The 16,197-nt window shown below is 45.4% G+C and overlaps 1 protein-coding gene across 2 annotated transcripts in view; it reads right to left on the reverse strand.

Moving 5' to 3' along the window:
* Nucleotides 1-16,197, reverse strand: part of PTPRE (protein tyrosine phosphatase receptor type E) — a 97,270-nt gene that overhangs the window by 7,163 nt on the left and 73,910 nt on the right. For both annotated transcript variants that reach the window (XM_053949196.1, XM_053949197.1), the window contains exons 6-15: nucleotides 12,532-12,622; nucleotides 12,230-12,306; nucleotides 12,081-12,117; nucleotides 11,037-11,134; nucleotides 8,980-9,099; nucleotides 6,872-7,032; nucleotides 3,727-3,862; nucleotides 2,787-2,936; nucleotides 1,635-1,728; nucleotides 164-240 (exon numbers count right to left, since the gene is read on the reverse strand). In XM_053949196.1, coding sequence (XP_053805171.1) covers nucleotides 164-240; nucleotides 1,635-1,728; nucleotides 2,787-2,936; nucleotides 3,727-3,862; nucleotides 6,872-7,032; nucleotides 8,980-9,099; nucleotides 11,037-11,134; nucleotides 12,081-12,117; nucleotides 12,230-12,306; nucleotides 12,532-12,622 — 1,041 coding nt within the window. The remainder of the gene's footprint in view (nucleotides 1-163; nucleotides 241-1,634; nucleotides 1,729-2,786; nucleotides 2,937-3,726; nucleotides 3,863-6,871; nucleotides 7,033-8,979; nucleotides 9,100-11,036; nucleotides 11,135-12,080; nucleotides 12,118-12,229; nucleotides 12,307-12,531; nucleotides 12,623-16,197) is intronic.

Genomic DNA, 16,197 nt, shown 5'->3' on the forward strand with positions numbered 1-16,197 from the left:
ACTGAAATTAAAAACACCAGATAAGAGATGCATTTGGAAACTCCCATAAACAAAGCTCATGTTCTCTGCAAGCCAAGCTGACTGTGCCTCTTTAAAAAGACCTAGCAGCAGCAGCAAAATCTCTGATTTTAAAAGGAAATGCATAAAAATGTTGTGTACTTACATCTATGAAGGAAGCATTGATGTAATCTGTGTACTCCTGCCCTCTTTTCATGGACAGAATCACTCTGTTAAAATCATCTGGGAAAAAAAAAAAAAAAAGCCTGGGTTTAGTTTTGAGTCCAGTTTAAAAAAAGTCTAGGCTTAATTTTGAGTCCAGTCTTGCTTTTGCCAACTGCACGTGGAAGAACAAACCCCACCCAATCTCTTCTGTGAGATGTTCATTTTTAGGTGCAAACATTCCAGTGCTGCTCAGACCATGCATAGAACCACACAGAAAAGGGGTGGTTTAACAGGTGAGTTATTTAATCCAAAATCCCTGATTGCAACAGATTTTAGGGTGACTCAGTAAAACCCAATTCACTGATTTTTTTCCAGATGAGTTTGTAAGGGGAGCTGTGTTCTGAACTGAGCTGGGCTCTGCATGGAATCACACAGAAAGGTGAAACTGGTGAGTTATTTAATCCAAAATCCCCGATTGTAACAGATTTTAGGGTAACTCAGTAAAACCAGTTCACAGATTTTTTTCCAGATGAGTTTGTAAGGGGAGCTGTGTTCTGAACTGAGCTGAGCTCTGCATGGAATCACACAGAACAGGAGTGGTTTAACAGGTGAAACTGCTGAGTTATTTAATCCAAAATCCCTGACTGTATCAGATTTTTAGGGTGACTCAGTAAAACCCAATTCACTGATTTTTTTCCAGATGAGTTTGTAAGGGGAGCTGTGTTCTGAACTGAGCTGAGCTCTGCATGGAATCACACAGAACAGGTGAAACTGCTGAGTTATTTAATCCCAAATCCCTGACTGTATCAGATTTTTAGGGTGACTCAGTAAAACCCAATTCACTGATTCTTTTCCAGATGAGTTTGTAAGGGGAGCTGTGTTCTGAACTGAGCTGAGCTCTGCATGGAATCACACAGAACAGGAGTGGTTTAACAGGTGAAACTGCTGAGTTATTTAATCCCAAATCCCTGACTGTATCAGATTTTTAGGGTGACTCAGTAAAACCCAATTCACTGATTTTTTTCCAGATGAGTTTGTAAGGGGAGCCGTGTTCTGAACTGAGCTGAGCTCTGCATGGAATCACACAGAACAGGTGAAACTGCTGAGTTATTTAATCCCAAATCCCTGACTGTATCAGATTTTTAGGGTGACTCAGTAAAACCCAATTCACTGATTTTTTTCCAGATGAGTTTGTAAGGGGAGCTGTGTTCTGAACTGAGCTCTGCATGGAATCACACAGAACAGGAGTGGTTTAACAGGTGAAACTGCTGAGTTATTTAATCCCAAATCCCTGACTGTATCAGATTTTTAGGGTGACTCAGTAAAACCCAATTCACTGATTCTTTTCCAGATGAGTTTTTAAGGGGAGCTGTTCTGAACTGAGCTGGGCTCTGCCAGCAGACAGATCCCGTGTGTGCTCCCAGCCAGGGATTTCTGGCCCTCTCTCTGGAGGTGAGAAGCTGGGCTCTTACAGGGGATGATCTGGATGACTCTGGCTTTCTTCATGTTGGCCGGGAGGTTGCCAGTCCTCATGTTCTCCTTCATGATGCGGACGTTGGTCAGCTTCTGCAGAGAGCACACAGGGAGGGGCTGAGCACCCTCAGCAGGGCAGGAGGGGCCCCCAGCAAATAATAAAAAATAAAATCACTGCCACGCTCACAGGGAGCCTGCAGTCACTTCGTTCCCCTGGCTACAGAAGGAGTAACAGTCCCGGAATTCCAGAATGGTTTGGGTTGGAAGGGACTTTAAATCCCATCCAGTGCCACCCCTTGGGACACCTCCCACTGTCCCAGCCTGCTCCAGCCTGGCCTTGGACACTTCCAGGGATGCAGGGGCACCCACAGCTCCTCTGGGCACCCTGTGCCAGGGCCTTACACCCTCACAGCCAAAAATTCCTTCCCAATATCCCATCTAACCTTCCTTCCCTCAGTACTGTTGATTTTGGAACTTGTTGCTCTATCATCAAACTTATTTTTACATCATTTTCTTTACCCAGTTCCCAAATAGTGGTTAAATTAGTCCTTTAAAGCAAAGGGACAACTCCAGCTAACACACAGATGTTAATTAATACTTTAAACCTATATAGAAAATAAATATTTTACCATAAGGAAAATCATTCCATCATTTAGTTCCCTCAGGGAACTAAAATCATTTAAACAATGATCACACACAGCCAGTGTGGTTTTCTTCATCTGGGGTTTCTCCACTGATAAGAAATGGGGTTTTTGGGATTTTTTTTGAGGTTTTTCTCCAGCCCTGTACATTCCCTGCTGTCAGTCACCTCGGAGTTAACAATCCCACTGGGATGCAGATTAGGAGCACCTAATCCAGTTTCCCCTTCCAGCACTATCTGATCTGGCAACCTGCACCACACCCAGAGAATCACTCCACTTTTCTTTTCTAAACAAACAAAAAGCATTTAGGGAAAGGCCAGGGAATGACACAGCTCTGAATGAGGGAACTAGATTAAAATCTGAATTTAGGGAACAGGATGTTCAGCAAGGCCCCATTCACAACAACAACCAAATAAAACAACTTCTTCCCTTTTATGCACCTTTAAGGTTACACTTTCATCCTCTTGGCTTACATCTTGGAAATCCTGTGGGGAAGATTTCCACACTTACTTTAAATTCCTCTTCCAGGCCTATTTTGACCAGGTTTGGGGCTGCACTGTGGGAAGTCTGGAGGTGTTTTTCCAGGGATGACACATCCAGCTCCGTGTCACCATAGAGGTAGTACTCGAGTAAGGCTTGGTAAATGAAGGAATATTGCATCTGGAAGGGACAGAGAGGAAGAGGAAGGGAGGGAAATGAGGAATTCTGGGACTTATTTAAAAATCCCAGGATGGTTTGGCTTGGAAGGGACCTTAAATCCCACCCAGTGCCACCCCTGCCATGGCAGGGACACCTCCCACTGTCCCAGGTGCTCCCAGCCCCAGTGTCCAGCCTGGCCTTGGGCACTGCCAGGGATCCAGGGGCAGCCCCAGCTGCTCTGGGAATTCACCCTGTGCCAGGGCCTGCCCACCCTCCCAGCCAAAAATTCCTTCCCAATATCCCATCTAACTTCAAAACCACTGCTCTTTGTCTTGTCACTGTTTGGTGACAATCTCCTAATTATTAACACAACAATAATCACAAATTATTACGCTAAACCAGAGTTCTCCTGTTTTGCTCACATTTCCACTCATATCCTCTGACATTCCACTCTCATTAAAAATTAAGTGTTTCACAGTGGTCTTCTCCACCTTTATCTTCTGCCCCACCCCACATCCTGCACTGAGCTTTGTGCAATTTTGAATTAGAGAATCCCAGATTTGGGATTCCAGATTTGGGTTGGAAGGGACCAAATCCCAGATTTGGTTCGGAAGGGACCTTAAAACTCATCCATCCCACCCCTGCCACGGGCATGGACACCTCCCACTAATCCCAGGTTGCTCCAAGCCCCAATTTTCAATTGTCCAACAGCACGGGACACGCTGGGCTGCCCAACAGAGTGGGAATGCAGCAGCATTTCCTTTCTCTGCCCAGGAAAAGCTGGAATTTCGGGTGGTCGAAGCGCACTCACATCAGTCTGAACCATCTGGGGCCGCTGGTTGCGGATCCTGGAGACGAACTCGAAGACATCCACCTTCTGCTCCGCGTGCATCATGTCGATGATGGCGTCGATGACGATGAAGGTGCCCGTGCGCCCCACGCCCGCGCTGCGGAGGGAACAGACACACAAAAACATCCCTGGAGTCACCCAAACCCGCAGGAACCGCTGCAGCACTGAGCCTCGGGCTCAGACTGGACTGAAACATTGAATCTCATGGAGTCACGGAGTGGTTAAGGCTGGGAAAAGCTGTCGGAGATCCTGGAGTCCAGCTGTTCCCCCCACGTCCCCAAGTGCCACATTCACAGGGCTTTTAAATCCCCCCAGGGATGGGTTCCACCCCTGTGGCCTGTCCCAGTGCCAGGTCACCCTTTCAGCAAAGAAATTCCCAGAATTCACAGAATGACCAGGCTGGAAGAGACCTTCAAGATCATCGAGTCCAACCCAGCCCCAACAGCTCAGCTCAACCCTGGCACCCAGTGCCACATCCAGGCTTTGTTAAACACACCCAGGGATGGTGACTCCACCACCTCCCCGGGCAGAACATTCCAGAACTTTATCACTCTTTCCATGAAAAACTTTTTCCTAATATCCAATCTAAACTTCCCCCTTTTTCTTTTAACAAGGACAGCAAAAAGAAGAGGGGTGTTTTTAGCATAAAACCCCAGCTCTTTCCAGCTGGTGGCATCAGAATTATATTTAAAAACCCATTTGAAAAGCAAATCTGCTTGACTCTCTGTAATAATTCAGGTTAAGATAAAATTTTAATTATTCTTTTAGGAATTTTTAGCTCTGCATTTCCCAACGTTGCCATCCCTTAAACACTTTTTGGCTTTTATATCCTTAAAAGCCACGAGAGGGAGCACGACCGTTAGAAATGACAAAATTCCAGCGACTTTCAGCTCTTCCTTCCAGAGGAAAAGGGCATGGCATCCTGTACTAGTCATGAGTAGCTCTCCTTTAACCTCTGGGCAGTTTGCTTGGCTGCAGTGGCCACAAACACCTCCAGGAACACGATGAAAACCTCTCCTCTCCCCTCATGAGCTCAAAAATAGAAAGCAATTCTCAGCAAGGCAAGATTAGGTTTTTTAAAGACCAGAAGAAGAATAAAATTGTGTTTGTTGTACAATTATTTCATTTCCACACTCACTTTACCAGCAGGGAAACCAAAACCCACGAGCTCCACCATTCCAGAGGTCTGGAGGGAGGATGGAGATTCCCATCCATCCATCCATCCATCCATGTTGGCCCTCTGGCACCACAAGGAACCCCCCTCATGTCCTAATGCCATAATTCCCACTCAAAAGAGATTGTTCTCCTCCTGACAGCCCTGGAAGCCACCTCTGAGCACGGATCTCCCCTCCCCACTTCTCACTGGTCCCTCACTGCTCATTCCTGGGGGTTTCAGCCCAGCTCAGGGTCCTCACTCCCCTTCCAGCCACGATCCCTTTTTACACATCCCTGTTCCCTCCCACAGCTCCCAGATCAGCTCTGGATTCCATCCCTGCACGTTCCTGCTAAAGCTGATGATTTCCCCACCCTGGACATCCACCTGAGTGTCTCCATCCTTAGCCTGCTTCGTGGCACCCCTTACTCAGCCATTCCTCACAGTCCTTCTCCACCCACTGAAAAAAATCTCCTTCTAAAAAAAAAAAAAAAAAATCCTAGTTCTAAAAACTTAGGGAATACAAGAATCAGCAGAAAACCCTGCCACTCCTCGTTTTCACTCCTTGACTCCCAAATGCTAATTCAGTGTTTTATTCACTTCCCAAACCTCACTGGAGAGCTTTTGGCCAGGGTGGCTGGGGCAGATTTTCCTACAGGCTCCCTAAAAATGGATGGTTACTCACTGCTGATGGGCTTCCCTTTCCTTTTCCCAACAATTCAGTGGTGTCACATCCTGAAGTGGGACGGAAGCTCAGTGTCACCTCTGTCCTCCCTCATTTCTCACCCTGACACACGGCAGCCTCGCCGTGCTCTGCTGGCCCTTTAGATTTAAATCTCTGCAGGTATTGATGAAATTATTTTCTATTTTCCTTGCTTCTGGCTTTCCTTCTGCTGGTTAAACCAAGCACAGAATTTCCTGCTGCTGCCAAATAAAGCTCAAGCCCAGAATGAGGCTCCACACACAGCAAAGGGCTATAAAAACATTCTCAACTGAGACAGCTCAAATCTACTTTTCCCAATTAAATGTTTTTTTTTTTATTCATGACACCCTGGGGGAGAAGGTGAATCCCAGCAGGACAAACACCCTCATTTGCTCCAGCACACATTTCCAGGGAGTATTTCTAGCAAAGAAAAAGAGGCAAAGACAGGAATTTACAAGTTTTTTTTTTGCTTAAAAACAAGACCCAGACAGAGAAAGCTGCTCTTCTTTTCTTTTCATTCTGCTCTTGTGCTCTTTTTACCCTAACCTTGCAATGACAATTGCTCCTGAAAAGCCACTTCCTGCTCAGGGGTGAGCTTTCAGCTGCTCTAGAAGTTGCAATTATTCTCTCCCAACTGTTTGAGAGTTTGGTTTTAGTTTCATTAAAGATTTCAACAGTTTAGCAGCAGGATGTGCCTGTGCAAGTGACCAGCGAGTGGGAATTGGTTCTGGATTGGATGAAGCACATTTTTAAAACTGCAGCATTTAAGTCTCTTGAATTCAAGTCTTTCTTCCAAACTTGTCAGGCATTTCATGGCTAATTTCCATTAAAAAACTGTAATTTGACTGTGGGAGAAGTGGGGGATGAATTCCCAGAGCAGCAGTGAGTGGCAAAGGCCACGGATTTCTATCACCAGTCTGTTTTTCTGACAAAGAACAGATTTATACCAAACAATGGAGATCCCTCATAACAAAAACCCCAAAGAGCAGAACAATTTCTGTTTGAGTATTAAACTGACAGCAAAGACTGAGCTTTGGAAATTGTTTTTACGCTCAAAAACTCAGCAGAATATTACCCTTGAATAGAAATATGTGAGTAAATATATCTATAAATAGACATATATATAAAATACATATAAAATATACATATAAAATCTTTAAAAATATATATAAATATGTTTTAAAACATCTAAATATATATGAATAACTCCAGGCCAAGCCACAAGAATGGTCTGAGGAGCACATACATACCTACAGTGAACCACGATTGGTCCAGCATGGGCAGGATTCAAGGTTTTGACTTTTTTCAGGAATTTCAGCATGCCAATAGGTGTGAAAGGCACCCCAAAATCCGGCCAGCTGGTGAAGTGGAGCTGTGTGACGAGCCTTGGAGCTTTGCATCCCTCGTGGAGCTGCAGGAACACCCACACCCTGAGTCTGACATCTCATTTTCCATGCAAAGATTGATAAACAAACTGCCACGGTTTTTATTTATGGCTTTATTCCCTGCCACACTCCGGGCCTGACTCGAGGATTTGGAGTTTACAGTGTGTGTAAAATACAAACACTAAGTAAAAATACCATTTATGATTCATTTTCAGTGGAATGATCCCAGGATAGGATTGCAAAGAGTGACACAGACTCTTCCAAATAGCCAAATAGTGACAATTCACTTGTGGGGAATTTTGGAAGGAATTTGAGACGGGATCTCTGAATTGTTTTTGATGATGTCATTTATTTTTCTTATCCTCTACACAGGCAGGAAGGGTGAGTTCAGCTCACATCTTCACCACATGGCTCAGAAGGTCACAAGACCCTTAGTTATAAGATTTTTTAAGGAATTACTGACCAATTAAACACTGCTAACAAGGATATTTATGTTTTTGACCCAATCCTTAAATATTTCATCTTATGGACCCATGCTACAGTGTGAGCTTTCTTAGCAATCATGTCATGACACACAGACCTACAGCTCTGCATTCTAAATTTCTTGCTTACCTCTGTAACTACTTTATTTTTTCTACATCTTAAACTCTAAAACTTTAAACTTTCCTTTACTTAGTTTAACATGTCTCTGCTTTAAACTATAAATCCACATTCTGCTTCCAGCACCTGGGTTTGGAAGCCTTTTCCAAGGTCTCAGGTCAAATCCTGTGTTTAATCCTAAACTTTGTCTTAGAATTAAAGTTCTGAGAATCCCTTGCATTTCAGATTCCAACACCAAACATATCCAAATCCACTTTTTTTTTTTTTTTTTTTTTAATCTGTGCATTTTTTTCCCCCAACAGATCAAGTCCCTGCTCCTGTGCTGGGCAGTCCCAAGGCATCCCTGGGCACAGAAATCCAGACCCTCCCTCAGGCAGGAATTGCAGGGGATATTCCTGGGCACACCCTGCTGCCCTGCCCAGGAGAGGCACTCACCAATTCCCTGCCCCTGAGAAACCAGCTTTATTTTTTAAGATTTTTAAAGATTTAATAAAAAGATAAAAGGGGCAAGAAATAGTGTTGGGTGGGTAGTTTTAGTTAGAGGTATATTAGTTAACTATAATAATTTTTTAAATCTATTTTTTTGTATTGGTTACATACATATTTATAAATATGATATATATTCAGAAATGCTTTTTAATTTGTTTATATGTTTTGGGAATTTTTTAGTTTGGTTTGATTTCTGACTTGTGTAGAAATGATGAATTGGGTTGTTTTTTTTAAGGGTTGTGTGTTACTTTTTCACAACAGCTTTTGGTTTTGTGGTTTTAGTAGTTGGTACTTACTGATTATATATTTTTTAATGTTATTTAAGTATATAGACGGTATTACTTATTTTACAGATATGTTTGAGTTGTTTTTACTGTTAGTTACAAAAGCAAAAATATTAGTTATTATTTGATATAGTTATTTTTGTAAAAGTTAAATGCATAACACCTACTCTAATATTTTGCAAAAGTTAAAACTGTTTTAAGTTTTAAAAGTTAACACTGTATTTATTACACTGCTCACAAACTAAAATATTGTTCATAAATGATGTTCTGAGAATCCAAGTTCCACAGGGGCCGGATCACAATTATTATAGTAAAAGTAGTTATAAATATAAATTATTATTGTTATAAATATTATTATTAATATATTAAAATAATTGTGATTAACAATTGATAGAAGTTAATTTACAAGAGCGAAAGCCAACAACCACATATTTATTTAGCCCCAATCACGATGTAGTTGTCGGCTAAAATCAGCCAGATTTCTAAAATTCTGATTTCTCAAATAGCCTCAATTTCTTCCCAAGGAAAGGTTTTTCATTGTGAGATGTTCTGGGCTTTCCCTCAGGACTGAACGGGGCCCCGGAGCAGCCCAGGCCTCACCGAGTGCACGCAGAACTTGCGGATGGTGTAATCCACCAGCACCATGGAATCCTCCACGGACACGCGGACGCTGCCGTACGTCCAGCAGCCCTGGTCAGGCCAGTACTGGAAGCACTTCTCCTGCACAGAAACACGGCAGTTCAGAGCCAAGCACAGGGAATTCCAGAACAAAACCCAGGGAATCTCAGAGCCAAGCACGGGGAATTTCAGAACAAAACCCAGGGAATCTCAGAGCCAAGCCCAGGGAATCTCAGAGCCAAGCACGGGGAATCTCAGAGCCAAACCCAGGGAATCTCAGAGCCAAGCCCAAGGAATTTCAGAACAAAACCCAGGGAATCTCCGAGCCAAGCCTGGGGAATCTCCGAGCCAAGCACGGGGAATCTCAGAGCCAAACCTGGGGAATTTCAGAACCAAACCTAGAGAATTTCAAAGCCAAGCCCAGGGAATTTCAGAACCTAACCCAGGGAATCTCCGAGCCAAGCCCGGGGAATCTCAGAGCCAAACCTGGGAAATTTCAAAGCCAAGCCCAGGGAATCTCAGAACCAAGCACGGGGAATCTCAGAGCCAAACCCGGGGAATCTCAGAGCCAAGCACGGGGAATTTTACAGCCAAGCACAGGGAATTCCAGAACAAAACCCAGGGAATCTCGGAACCAAGCACGGGGAATCTCAGAACCAAGCACAGGGAATTTTACAGCCAAACCCAGGGAATCTCAGAACAAAACCCAAGGAATCTCAGAGCCAAGCACAGGGGATTTTACAGCCAAGCACAGGGAATTTTAGAACCAAACCTGGGGAATTTCAGAACCAAGCCTAGAGAATTTCAAAGCCAAGCCCAGGGAATCTCAGAGCCAAACCTGGGAAATTTCAAAGCCAAACCCAGGGAATCTCAGAGCCAAGCCTGGGGAATCTCAGAGTCAAGCCCGGGAAATCTCAGAACAAAACCCAGGGAATCTCAGAACAAAACCCAGGGAATTTTACAGCCAAGCCTGGGGAATTTCAGAGCCAAGCCTGGGGAATCTCAGAACCAAGCACAGGGAATCTCAGAGCCAAGCCTGGGGAACTTCAGAACCAAACCTAGGGAATTTCAAAGCCAAGCCCAGGGAATCTCAGAGCCAAACCCAGGGAATCTCAGAACCAAGCCCGGGGAATTTTAGAACAAAATCCAGGGAATTTCAGGGCCAAACCCAAGGAATTTTATCACCCTGACTTTGCTTTCACTGCCAAGCCCTCCTAGCTGGATGCAGGGAAGGTGAGCACAGCTGTGAGTGTGCAGAGCTCCTTATCTGGCACAACTTCAGCACCCTGCTTCTGCTTCTTAAATTGACGCAGAGAAGGTGAGAACAGCTTTGAATTGTTTTTTAACCAGCTCAGCCCCCACAGCTTTTGTTTCAGATTGGCAGCTTTGTTACAGGCTGTCCAGCTGTGGGGACTGCGAGGTTTTCACTCTGATTTCAAGCCTCAGCTGCAGACAGTGAGAAATTCAAATCGGGAATATCCAGATTTAGCAGTTCTGGCTGCTCCCATTGGGAATTGGTCCCATGGCCTGGCTTTGCTGTTTGAGCTTCATCAAGCAGCAGCAAAAGTGCAGGAAAATCAAGTCCAGGAGGAAAACAAGGAATGCCCATCCTCAGGGGAGGAGTGGGGGACAAGAAGGAACAGCAGCACCCTCACAACACAGCAGCTTTCATTTCTCTTCATTTAGTTGACAAACTGTGCATTTTGAAACCTAATACCCATGAAAATGACAGAGTTTTTATCTTTATTCCTAATCAATCCCATCCACAAGTGCAGCCTTACACTGGGATTAAACCACAGGAGCTTTCCTTTGGCTCTGGCCTGTGCAGGACACAATTGGCCATCAGAATTTTCTCCTTGAGATCACCTGATATAAACGGGTATTTTAAAAATGAAAACTACATTTTGGAGCAGAAACTCAGCTGTGCTGACAGGGGCCAGGGCAGGAAGTGGTGAGAAATGCACCTGGTCAGACCCTGAGCAGCCCCGACTGCTTTTGGAGCACAGGGGACATCCCAGAGCAGGGTGAAAGCTCCTCACCTCCTTCCTTTCTTTCAGGTTGGTTAGCATGACAATGATGGCTGATTTCTGCTCCCAGATCATCCTCCAGAAGTCATTGACTGTTTCCTGCTTGGGTCCTGCAGACAGAACAGGGAAATGCTCAGGAGAGGGGATGGGGCAGATCCCAGAGCAGTCCCACCCCTGCCCTGGGCACCCACCCACAGCTGTGTTTGCTACACCGGCACAGCTTTGGCATATACCAAATTTATATATTTATGTATTAAATAACCCCCTCCATGTTTTCTTTTACATAATCATGCACCCAAATCGACATTTTCAGAAGGAATCTTCTCTCTTGAAATATCACTCAGAATCACAGAATGGTCTGAGTTGGAAAGGACTTTAAAGATCATTTAAATCATTTAATCACTTATTTTCCACCCCTGCCATGGCAGGGACACCTCCCACTGTCCCAGGTGCTCCCAGTCCAGCCTGGCCTTGGGCACTGCCAGGGATCCAGGGGCAGTCACAGCTGCTCTGGGCACCCTGTGCCAGGGCTGCCCACCCTGGCAGGGAATAATTCCTGCCCAAAATCCCATCAGAATCTACCCATTGTCAGCTTAAAGCCATTCCTTGTGTCCTTGTCACACCATGCCTTGTCCCCAGTCCCTCTCCAGCTCTCCTGGAGCCCCCCTTTAGGCCCTGGAATAGTCTCTAACCCATTAATTCTTAAATATTTTTTAATCTTTTAACTATGGCAGGAGCAACATTTGGAATTCCCCCTTTGCAGCTCTTCCCCCTGCCGAGGTCCAAGTTTCCCTTGGAATGGATCATCAGGAGACACCAACTTCTAGCAAGGAGGGTCAGGAGGGGGAAAGGAGCCTCTGCCAGAGCAGAACCTACAGAACTGCCTGGAGGCATTTGGTCACCTCACACACACCTCAAATTCATTTCAGCTCTAACCTCTAAACCCAGCCTCACCCTTGACCACCACCTGCAGCTAAAAATAACCTTTCAAACACATCTCTAATTAAATGTGCTCAGCCCTAAGCTACAGAGAAAAGAGGAATGAGAAGGAGTTACCTTGTGCTGCTATAAATTTATTCTTTTCTTTATAGCCCTGTGGAAATAAATGCCACAGCAGTTAAAAGGTGAAAGGCCAAGGTGTGCTAGCAGAGAATTACTTCTGTAATGCCCAAAGTTTGGCCAGCTGTGGGCAACTCTCAACTCACATCTATATATGATGCATTAATGTAGTCTGAAGGTGGGACTCCGTCAATTTGGGTCAAAATCACTCTGGAATGATCATCTGAAAGAAAAGAAGGACATGGGCCAGTTATTAAATCTGAAATAAGGTATTTCCTTGCAAGCAGGAGGCCTGGAAAAGCAGAGTTTCCAAACCTCAGACAACACATGAACAGCATTTCTGACCATTCCTGTTGTTATTTGAGTATTTTCAGCACACGAGCACTACCAGCAGCCTGCTCAGTGCCAAAATTAATTGTCAGGTTTAAAAGAAAAGCGAATGGCTTACATGGCAGGATGTTGGGATATCTGTTCTTCTCCCTGTTTTCTTCCTTATTTGCCATTTCAAATGTTCCCTGCACATATCCAGATGTTAATGACTGGAATAAAAAAAAGATACAGAGTTAATGTGTTAGAAAACAAATAGTTTTGACTGCACATGGCTTAGGGTAAATTTGCATCCACCAGAACTAAATATATTTCAACTTTTCCCCCCCCCAGTAATTTTAATTCCTCTCTAACAGGCAACTACATCCTGGCAGATTTGACTCCAGACAACGAGTTCAGCAGCTGGGGAGAGAGAAGGAATTTCTCCCCTCTGAGATCACAATTATTTAGCAAATTGTTCAACTCTGAGCTGCTGCCTGGAGCTGCCATCTGCCTCGGTGACCCAGAGCCACTGATGGGCTGAGCCACAGGGACTGGGCTGGGCCTGAGCCCCTCATTCACTGCTGAGGATGTCACATATCCAGCACCTGGCTCAGCTCTGCAGGTGAAGGCCCAGCCCTGGGTGAAAAGGAGGAAGGGAAAATAATTTGTGGGGTTTTTGTGCGGTGCGAGTTGAGTTCTGAGCGCCGGCGAGGTAAATTTAGTCTGGCTTCAAAATAACCAAACAGTCATGGAGGGCTATAAACCAAAGGAAAAAAAAAAAAACAAAGAGGGTGAAGATGAAAGCAAAGAGGTGCCCAAGGTGGAACTTCTTGCTGAGATGCTGCTGCTGCAAATGGACCGAAGCAGAACCGCAGTTGGAGAAGTTCTTTAAGTGGATTTCATGAAGTTCCTTAAACTGAACTCCAAAACCCCCAGTGCCAGCAGGGTGGATCCCACTGAGGGAAAATCCCAGCAGTCTGGGAAGGCACCAGCATCTTCTGCCACTTTTGTACCTCCCTGAGTGAGTCACACAGGGCAAGGAAAAACGTGGTCAGGGAGGGCAGAGCTGAGACAAGCAGCCCTGGCTGGCTGGCAGAGAGCAGGGCTGGAATTCCCCCAGAACTGCAAAGGCTGTCAGGGTGACACAGGAGGAGAGGGGGGCACGGGCACCCTGATCCTCCAGCACACAGGAAACAGCTCTGTGCACTCCTGGGCTTGGTTTGTTGGGGCTTTTTTGGCACACGAAGCTGTGAGTGGAAAAGAGAGGAGGTCGAAAGAAAGCTGCTGTCAGACTGCTTAATTCCTCATCTGAATGAAGCTCGTGGCTTTTTATCAGCCCATTTTGCTGATCAAAGTACATTTATGAAACACAAAAATTGAATTTTTGTGTAAAAAGAAAGAGAGGAAGGTGTCCCTGCCCATGGCAAGGGGTTGGAACTGGATGATCTTTAACTGGATGATCTCTTTCCAACCCAAACCATTCTGTGACCCTACGGAATAATTCTCTGTTTAAACACCATCTCTTCAAACTTCAAGTCAGGCACCCAATTTTCAATTAACAGCCAAGGCAGTTCTGGATTTTCCTGTACAAAATGCATGAAGAGGAATTCACTCAGGCCAGATCTCCTCCCCATGCCCTGCAGGGCCTTGGCACCTTCCCAGGAAGCTCCTGGTGCCCCAGGGTGGGTGGTGAGCCCAGAGCAGAGCCCAGCTCCTGCTCCCACCCACTGGGAGGATGTGAATCACCCTCAGCACATCCTCCCACCACCCCAAATCACGAGGAGCTGACGGGTGTCCAGGTCTGCTTACTTGGAATGACCCCAAAATCGTTAAAAGTCCTTGTTCCCCTAGCCCAGCAGCCAAAGAAGAGGTCTGGAATGTGTGAGGTCGAGTTTTCAAGGTTGTTAATTTGTCCTTACCTACAAAATTCTCTCTCTGACCTGCTGAGGTCTGCCTAGTACAGAAGCCATGGCAGTCTGCCTCTGTCTCGGGTGGCTCCCACATTATACACTCAAAATTATGTGTGGTATATTTACAGGTTTGTGCCAATGCCCACCACCCGTGTCAGACAGTGAATCTCCACCTTAAACCAACAGAAAAGTGTCACCATCACAGCAGGACATGGAGGACAAGATGAAGGAGAAGAAAGCCAGGACACACCCAGATTCCTTCATCTTGTACCCCAGAATTACATTCTAAAAAACCCCAAAATTCTACTTTTTCACCCTGTGTCAATTCAACTACCACACTACTCAAACCCTTGGGGCTTGTAATCCCTCACACAGAGTTGGCAGCTTTTTCCACAGGCTAAAATCAAAGCCACAGGTGTTTTTTACTTTGTGCCAAGGTCTCTGAGCCCCCTGCCAGGGTCTCAGACAGCCAGGGCAGCCAGAGGGATGTGCTGGACTCTGACAGATGGGTCCTGTGGCCCTGCCTCATCTGCTGCCACCACACTCTGACCTGTCCCCCCCGGGCAGCAACCCTGAAATCCCACAGAAGCTTTGAGAGGCTCAAGCCACCCAGGATCAGCACATTTCCTCCTTTTGTAGCACTGAAGGAGCCACAGGGATGTCTTAATCAAGCCAGAATTCAAATTTCAAAAGAAAACTCTTAGGGGAAGCTTTTCAGTAATTAATCTGAAAATCGAGGCGATAATCCCAAACTTCCAGGGATGATCAACAGAGGTAGGGGCTTTAATAAAATAAAATTTATTCCTTTCTGTATTTTTTTCTTTTTTTTCCTGTGAAGAAAGAACACACTCTTCCAGTGCCCAATGTTCACAAAGGAATCACATACAAAAAGAAGGAGCCTCTGCTATTCTGGAGAGTGTTCAAGGGGTACATTGACCTCTTAAGGGTCATTCAGGCTTTAAGGACAAAATCAAAGGTGCTGGAGAACACCATTAGGCACATAAATCCAAGAGAACTGTCCTCAAAGTCAGGAACAGTCCTCAAAACTCTTTTCTCCCCGCTGGGTGTCTTCATCTTTTAGCGTCTGGTTTATTTTTGCCAAAAAAATCACTTGGGACCAAACTTCTCAGGTTGGTGCACGTGCCTGGGCAGTGCTGGCTCCCAGGGTTCAACGTTTTCAGCCCAAATTTGTCCCTAATTCCCACTGGAGCTCCTGTATCTGCATTCCCAGGGATGCCTGGCCCCTGACACGTGGGATGTGGAGTGGGCAGAGATCCCTGGAGCAGCCCCAGGGTAGGGCTGAGGCACAGAACCAGAGAATCATGGAATGCTTTGGGTTGGGAGGATCTTTTAAATCCCATCCAGTGCTCCAAGCTCCAGTGTCCAGCCTGGCCTTGGGCACTGCCAGCCCTCCCAGGCTGGAGCAGACAGCTCATCCAGCCACACAGGAGAAAACCACATTGAGCATCAACCCCATCACTGCTCATTTTTGGGGATCAGACCCCAGGTTTTTGGGTGTGAACAGAACCCCACGCGCTCACAGCATGGGGCAGAACATTACCCAGGCAAAGAGAGGCTTAAAAATGAAAACAGATGGTTTGTTTCACTCTGAACCTCAGAGCAAATTCATCAGGAGAGTCAAAATTCACCAGCGCACACCTTGTCAAGCTGGTTCTCACTTTCATTTTCAGCTTTGAGAAGGATTTCCACAATGCTCCCTGTCTGATAAGGCAAACGTCTGTGGTTTAAATTTATCATCAGCCAAACTGCAGCTCTAAATATGCTCCCAATTAAGAAGGTAACTCAACAGCCTGCCTCATCAACACGTGCATTGGCTCTCACAAATCCACGCCTGACATTTAAACTCCTGCTCTGCTTCTGCTGTGGAGGGAAGC

Source organism: Vidua chalybeata, chromosome 8 (genome assembly GCF_026979565.1).
Source record: "Vidua chalybeata isolate OUT-0048 chromosome 8, bVidCha1 merged haplotype, whole genome shotgun sequence".
Classification (NCBI taxonomy): Eukaryota; Metazoa; Chordata; class Aves; order Passeriformes; family Viduidae; genus Vidua; species Vidua chalybeata.